Source organism: Phytophthora sojae, assembly GCF_000149755.1.
Source record: "Phytophthora sojae unplaced genomic scaffold PHYSOscaffold_3, whole genome shotgun sequence".
In the NCBI taxonomy this organism is placed as follows: Eukaryota; Oomycota; class Peronosporomycetes; order Peronosporales; family Peronosporaceae; genus Phytophthora; species Phytophthora sojae.
The window spans coordinates 10,528,599-10,536,333 of record NW_009258117.1 but is presented as its reverse complement, the minus strand read 5'-3'; the positions used below and the strand labels follow the sequence as shown (position 1 = coordinate 10,536,333).

The 7,735-nt window shown below is 55.4% G+C and overlaps 2 protein-coding genes across 2 annotated transcripts; one reads left to right on the top strand and one right to left on the bottom strand.

Moving 5' to 3' along the window:
* Positions 1–3,815: 3,815 nt before the first annotated feature.
* On the bottom strand, positions 3,816–4,499 carry PHYSODRAFT_492567 (hypothetical protein; the record flags this gene model as incomplete). The annotated part of the gene is made up of 1 exon (XM_009527128.1): positions 3,816–4,499. A coding segment is annotated over one exon (684 nt), but the record flags the coding sequence as incomplete, so codon positions are not given.
* Positions 4,500–6,748: 2,249 nt separating this feature from the next.
* PHYSODRAFT_496581 (hypothetical protein) lies at positions 6,749–7,519 on the top strand (the record flags this gene model as incomplete). Its single annotated transcript, XM_009527127.1, has 1 exon — positions 6,749–7,519. The coding sequence occupies one exon, from the start codon at positions 6,749–6,751 to the stop codon at positions 7,517–7,519; it is 771 nt and encodes a 256-aa protein (XP_009525422.1).
* Between the last annotated feature and the right edge of the window lie 216 nt (positions 7,520–7,735).

Below are 7,735 nucleotides of genomic sequence, written 5' to 3'. Positions count from 1 at the left end.
CCAGCCCCGTGGGTGGTGGACCTAGCATAGCCGACACAGTGCTCTTCGCATCCCAGCCATGGACCAGATAGAAGGGCGTTTCGAGCCGGGTCGAATCAAAGGTGTTTAAGGCGAACACCAACTTCTCCGCATGATCATCCCAGTCGCTCTGATCTGCTTCCGCTACATAGGCCCGGATGCTCCTCACCATAGTCTGCACCGATCTTTTGGTGCCCAGCATTTCCCTGAATCGACTGAAAACTTCGCTCATAAGTCTGGGGTCTTGGTCGTGCCTGAGCATGGAGCTCGCACCGAAGCGCCGGAAGACAGCCTCTTCATAAGCTTCAGCTACGTCTTGTGCTGTCGTCGAACTCATGGGCTTACACATCACGAAACCCGAGAACATATCTTGAAATAGCAAGAGAAACGTATTCCCTCGTTCAGATTTCGGGAGGTGCGTGACAAAGTCCATCGACAGCACTTCGAACGGAGCGTTGGGCTCAAAATTCCCAGGCGACGACCCGGGATTAGGCGGCTTCCCCTTTCCAGAGGTGCAGTCCACACACTCCTTGACAAAACGTTCAACATCAGCGTAGAGGCCTGGCCAAAAGAACTCTCGACGCAGGCGTTCGTGCGTCCGCGTAATTCCTTGGTGACCGCCTTGAAGCTCTTCGTGACAGTGATGCAGCAAGTCCTGGCGCAGATCGTGAGGAACCACTAATCGAGGTTCATCTCGTGCATCTCTTGGCCTAGAAGCAGTCTACCAGCTCAGATAGTACAGAACGTCTCGGGAATCCAAGACATAATTGTCAGCAATCTTCGCCATCCTCTGTGCTTCCAGTTCAGAGGGTTCAGAGAGATCACCTCGCAGGAAAGCTTTCAACTGTCGCATCCATGGGTCGCCATCTTGGTGAGCCTTAATGCGGCGCCAGCGCTCTGCTTGGAACTCCAAAGGTGTCATGCCTGGGGTATCAGACTCCGTCTCCTCTGCATCACGAACTTCCGCTTGGGCTTGGCTCCGGGTCAGAGCGGCTAGCACGCGCGCACCAAGAGAAAGTGGTGCGTTGTCATAATCTGGGAACTCATCTACGACTGCTCTCAGTACTCGACGCTCAGCAGTGCCTTCGACCAATGGATCGACAACTCCAGATTCAGACTGTTTCACCAGCTTCTCAGGGATGCGATTCACCAAACGCAAATGCGACAACTCAAGGGGATCATCGATAACCAGTGATTCTCCAGCGGCTAGAGTCCGACTCGTGAGATAGTCCGCAGCCTGGTTGAATTCCCGCTTCACATGAATCAACTTCACAGACTGGAACTTCTGACGAACCGAATCGAACTCACTTAACAGGTGCTGAAGGTTCGGTTGATGACAGTTGATCAACCCTTGGGCCTGTTGAATAGCGATTCGGGAGTCACCGACGACAACCAAGTCGTAAACACCATGCTCCATAGCCCGTGTCGCCCTTTGATCAAGCCATGATACTCTGCATCATTGACCGTCACATCTTCCAGGAAGTAACCTCGCGCGCTGACCACAGTCCACTCTGGGAGCTTCCACAAGATACAACCACAGCTACCTTGCCTGGTAGACGTCGTCGCAGCGCCATCAAAACTGAGCAGGCAACCTGAGAAATCCTCTTCCAACATCTCCAGACTAATCGGTGGGGCAGGTGTCACTCGTCCTTTCCTCGGAATCAGGGATTCTGCCACTTTATCGAGATGTTCACGAGGCGTAATCCCAGCGCCCATGATGGCTGCCAGGCCATCCTCGTCCCTCTCAATCCGGTGAATTTCTAGATCCCAAGGCGAGAGCAGGGTGGCCCACCGTTGACAACGTCCCTCCAATGATGACGAAGTGAAAATCCACCGCAGGACTGAGTAACGAGTGTAGACCTTGATGTGACTCCCAGCAAGCATACAATGAAACACTCGCAGGACGCGCAACAACGCCACCACCTCTTTCTCAGCCGGATGATACTTAATCTCAGACTCATTGAGGGTTTTGCCAGTGTACCGAACAGGAAAAATCACACCGTCATATTCTTGGCCCAAGACAGCACTTGCAGCCCAAGGATTCGCATGCAGGATCACAACAAAGTCCTTCTCTCGGTCCGGGTGTCGTAACAGTGGCGTCGAGACGATCTTCTTCTTCAGAATCTCGAAAGCCTCTTTGGCGCGCCCCAAGTCTCGTCCTTCCCGGACTTGCTCCTCGGTCAGCTCGTAAAGCACCGATGCTATAACAGGAAGATCCTTGATAAACTTGTTGTAGTAGTTGATGCTTCCCAGAAATGACTGCACGCCTTTGAGTGTCGACGGAAATGGCAAATCATTCACACCCTTCGCGATCTTGGGTTTCGCTCGCAAGCCTTCGGCGCTGATTTCATGCGACAGGTACGGAATAGACAGCTCCCGAACTCGCTCTTGGGCAGGCTCACGGAGATTCCCCAGTAGCGTAGTCGGAACAGCAACGCGTTCAGGTCTGAGCAGAGCTGGTCCCAGGTAGGCGCCCCATGGGCGATGTCGTCAATGTATGAGCTTCTACCCAGGACTGGGCCCATTGAAAATGGGGCTGGAATGTTCCGGTGGAAAACCGTCGTTGTATCTGTCAGAGCTGGGATCTCCACTCCAGAATCGGGGACCGCTCGCTCGTCTACCTCAACTCCCAGAAACTCTAGCACATCGGGATCGACCTTGGCTTCTTCCTCAGGCGACAGTCGCACAAACCCCCAAAGACAGTTGTTCAGCATCTGCTGGTGTATCAGGGGCGCATTTTTCAACCCGAAGGGCATGCGCGACCACTGGTAGTGTCCAAGAGGACAGACAAAAGCAGAAATGAGCTTTGCCCTCTGGGTCATGAGCACCACCCAGAAGCCACTCGCCATATCCAAGCTCATAAACTACATCGCAGCTTCAAATCCAATCAGCAAGTCATCTATCAATGGTAGCGGGTAGCAAGACAGCTTGATGAGCTGGTTCACCATCCGGTAGTCGATACAAAGTCTGATATCCCTGCCGTTCTTCTTCAAAATGATTACGATGGGTGAGGCCCACTCCGAATGCGAAGTCTCGATGAGTCCGGTCTCCAACAATTTTTTGATCAGCTCGTAGACTTGGTGGAGGAAGCGTGGAGCAATCGGACGAGCGCGCTGGGCAATGGGTTTTGCGTCCCCAACATCCAGGTCGCAGACAACTCCTCTGGCAGGTGCGGGGACAGCATTGCCATCTCCTAGGAAGATCGAGCGATGATATTCCACGATACCTCTCATCTCCTTGTTCATCTCAGGAGTGGTCTTGCCTTCGACACCCACATCAGCTTCATCCATGTTCACCTTCGGGCTGAGATCCTTCAAGTCTGGGAGTACAGCCAACTGGTCTCGTAACTGCGTCAACAGCTCGGTTCCTTCATGGAAGAAGACTTCTTCATCAGGATCCAAGTCAGCTGTGACCACCCGAAGACAAATCGCGTACGCCACCTCCAGCTGCTCCACGGCATCCTCACAGATCTTGACTGGCTCTGCGCGAAACACGTCCTTCAATTCATGTCGAACTTCGGCACTACTGGTACCTCCACCAGTCAGTCCACGGTCGACATCACCAAAATCCCGATCAATGGCGAGCTCCTTTAACTCATCTGCCTGCGAGGCTTCGGCTTCGTCCATGGGAGTGACTTCCGCGGCAGTTGGAATGCCCAGATCCAGAATCTTTACATCAGCAACAGCGCTCGAGTGACTGCGGGCCTCGTCCTCAGTCTGACCCGAAGAGCTCATGGCTCGGCCACTCGAGCTCCGAGATTTCTGTAGCTCAACAGCCTTCCGGACTTCTTCAGGTGGACGTGGCAAAATCTTCGTCGGCCAAACATATTGAGGTCGCGGGACTGCGGGTGGGGCATTCCGTTCGGCTTCAAGTGCTTCCAGCTCCTCCCGTCGCCGATACTCCCGCGAAGGGATGTTCTGGTAAATCTCTTGTTGCCACTCTCGATAATTACGCGACTTCGGTTGAACAAAGCGGTCTCCTCGTGGCAGTTGCCCAGGCTCCATCAACGCTGCTACCACCGTGTGCTGCATGATCTGGGTCCACTTCTCTGAGATATTGACCACACGAACTGCAGCAGGCCGCCGTCTGGAGCTGTAGATCACTTGTGTCACCCACTGGTTCCCTCCGGCAGTCCATACCTCAGCTGTGTCAGCGTCAGCTTGGCCATACCGCACCGGAACAATGATCGAATCACCAGGAGCCAAATACACCGGCTCACGCACACAAATTGGGACTTCCAAGATGTAACGTGGAACTTCCTTCTCTCCAACCAGAGGAATGTCTTCTTCATTCGGAAGCTTAGCCAACTGCTCATGCGCGCACAGTCGTACTCCAGCCGCTTTCATGAAATCCATACCCAGCAGACAAGCGACTCCATCTCCAATGTTTCCAACCCGCATGTCCAGCACATATACCACACGCATTCCCAGTGTTAACTTCACTCGAGTCCGCGATCGGACGTACGTGATCACTCCTCCCATACCTTTCACCTTGAGTCCGGCGTGCGACGTCAACTTAAGCTTCAACCTGCGTGGCTCAATATAGTTGTGCTTGCGCCGGAATCTAGAATGATGTGTGTCCGATAGTTGTTGATCGCCCCATGCACTAATGCCACTGCATCTGGATTATCCAAGTCGTGGTCTGCCCACCACCCGTAACGTTCTCCTGGGTTCAACGTGAATTCCACTGGGGCTTCATCTTCAAATGCAGAACCTCGGAAAACGTAGTTTCGAGAAACCGGGCGCGATTCCAACAGCGATTCATCTTCACATGCAATGGCAGTCATCCATTGTGGGTTACCGATCTGGTGCCTAAGTTCTGGACCGACAAATGCAAGAGCGCAATACGCTTGGGACTTAGGCTCGACACGCACTGGGCCCTACCCAGCGAGCCTAGTTGTTTAACGACGTCCCAGACTTAGCCGGCTGTTCTTTCAGCAGTTGCTTCAGAACTTCGGTCGGCAAGTCTTGCAGCGCTCCTTGTCGCGCCAATTCCCGGACTGCCTTCAAAGCAGTCCAATCGGCACAGAGCCCTTCACGGTGAAAGTCTCCGCACTTGGAACATGGGCGACGCGAGCACTTATATGTCGGGTGTCCAGCTTCATGGCATCGGTCACAGATCAGATCCCGCCAACAATTCTGAGCGTCGTGTCCAAAACTGCGGTAATTTTCACAGAAGGGAGTTCTTTGGGAGTTGTCTCGGTATGGAGATGGTGGTCCCGCTTGTAGAATTGGAGGGCGCCAACCCATCTGCTCAGCAGCACGGAACACTTCCTCGGTCGTCGGGGGTCTGGGTACTTGGACGATAGTCTCAGAAGTCTGGGCTACGTTGAACTTCTCATAATTCACCGTACGCCCCATGCTTGGCTAGGATCACGGTCCCTGGGGCCCCTAACGGCATCGCCTTCCCTCCGAGAACCGAATCCCTCTCCACTGCACTTGTCCAAGCAGATCTGCGTTCCTTGCTGCCGTATATGTTGCAGGCCATCTTGAAGCGCTCCAGCACCGCTGCTGTTCCCCCAAGGCGCTCCGTATAGCTGCCTCTCCACTGCGTTTTCTCCGCCCCGCCGCGCCATGAACTTTACCGATATTCCCATCCACGTCGCAGGCCTGCTACGTGTGGCGCAGGCCACATTGGCACTCAGCCGAATCACGCTCGTCACTACGGTGCTGAGGATGGGCTGCGCGAAGCACACCCAACGACCTGGTGACCTGCCAGAGTCGCACGCAAGCCATGAAGGCACCGACGTCCAGTTGGGACCACGGCGTCACCCGTGGACTGGTTTCTAATGGGAAACGGCGCGGTGGACATGTAGTCCACCGTGGACCCCCCACAGGCCCCGCCTTCCGGCTGACGGTAATAAACCGCCGCAATACGCCGCCGCACGCAGCGACGCAGACAGCCAGCTTGGTCCACGGTGTCACCCGTGGCCTGGTTTCTAATGGGAAACGGCGCGGTGAGCCACAAGTAGCGCCACCGTGGACCCCCCACAGACCCCGCCTTCCGGCTGGCGGTAAGAAACCGCCGCAATACGTCGCCGCGTGCAGCAACTCAGACATCGGCTTGGTCCGCGGTGTCACCCACGAGCTGCCCGGCCAAACATAGACGCACGTCGGCCAGGTGCACGCCGTCCATTGGAGCTCAGGCCACCAGGAACGAGAGGCTCCAAAGGGAGGAAACGTCGTCCAATCGTGGCCAATCAGAGCGCTCTCGGTGCTCACCGTCGCTCTCTGATTGGCCAGACCGCTGGGTCAGCTGGCTCTATCGCCGCGCTGCCCGCTGATTGGTCCCCCTGGTGTCTTGAGCTCCACGGCGCAGATTGACGAGTAGTCCATACTATGGACTCCATAGATCGGCATATCCGCGAGAGCCTCTACATTTGACGTCTTCTTCAAGATACACTAGAATAGAAGAGATCGGCATATTTCAACCACGACTTCCACATGTAGAGAACCGCGGCGGTTGTGACCATCAGCTTTAAAACGACAAACGACATACGCCGTTGGCTTAATTGCGAGCCACAATGTTGCTGCATTGCACCGACCATCTGCCGGAGGCAGCAGTCCCGCACCACCTCTGTCAGAGGTGGTGCGGACAGAGGCTTTTTCCGTCTGGTCATACATGCGCCCGCCTGCGCCTTAAGTCGTCGCGGGTTTCACAGGTTCTCACTACCATTTCCTCTCCTTCCCGCTCACTACCAAAACCGATGGCGACCAATAACCACAGCGACATGACCACCTTGGCCCAGTCCAGCCAGCTCCTTCCAAGCGCCAGCGGGTCGCACCGTGAGGCTGAAATGACCCCCAACGGCGAGCCGGCCACCAAGCGCCCCTACCTCGGCAAGTGCCAGTACAAGACCGGCAAGTGCGTCAACGAGCGCACGCTCAAGCGCAACGGCGACGCCCACTCGCTGTGCGAGGAGCACCGCATCAAGCAGAACTTGATCCAGCGCCGCAGCGACCGCAAGTATCAGAAGGAGCACGCGATTCGCCGTCGGGAGCGTTCGCAGCGCCGCGCAGCGCTCAAGAAGCGGGTCTCGATTGCCGTGGCCCAGCAGCTCTTCATCGAGAACCAGCAGCAGCACAATACTTTCGGCTTCCAGTACGATGCTCATGCATACGCCAACAGTGGCGACATGATGGCGGCTGGATTCGCCGGTGTCGCGCCGCGTATCCGGGTGCCTCAACCGTCGGCAGCTTTCGTGCAGGAACACCAGAGCAGCGTCGGATCGCCTCTGGTGTTGTCTTTCAGCAACATGGAAGCCACCCCACTGGCTCGAACTACGGGCTTTCAGGACGAGTTGTCTCCCAGTGGCATCGACAACTTCGCTCCGTACTCGTTCCAGAGCGCCCTGGGCGACCAGAACTTACCAACTCGGTTGTACAGCGAGATGTACGATAGCCGCAGCGCTGGGTACACGCCGATCGACTCGAGCTTGGGCGACAAGCAGACGTGGAGTGACGACGACATTGAGCTCCTGCAGGCCATTCTGTTGGTCTGAGCAGGAGTTTCCACCCTACTGAGTCGTTCAGCTGGCACTGCACCCATTTTATAAGAGCGCCGAGAATTACTCTTTACTTTTCAAATACAGAATTCGTTATCAAGCACAAAAAATGGTGTCTTTCATATTTTTGACGGCGACAAGCCTATCGACGCCCATATCGAGCTAAGCAGCGCAGGATAACAAGCTGGCCCGTCGGGCAGCGGCAGCATAAGG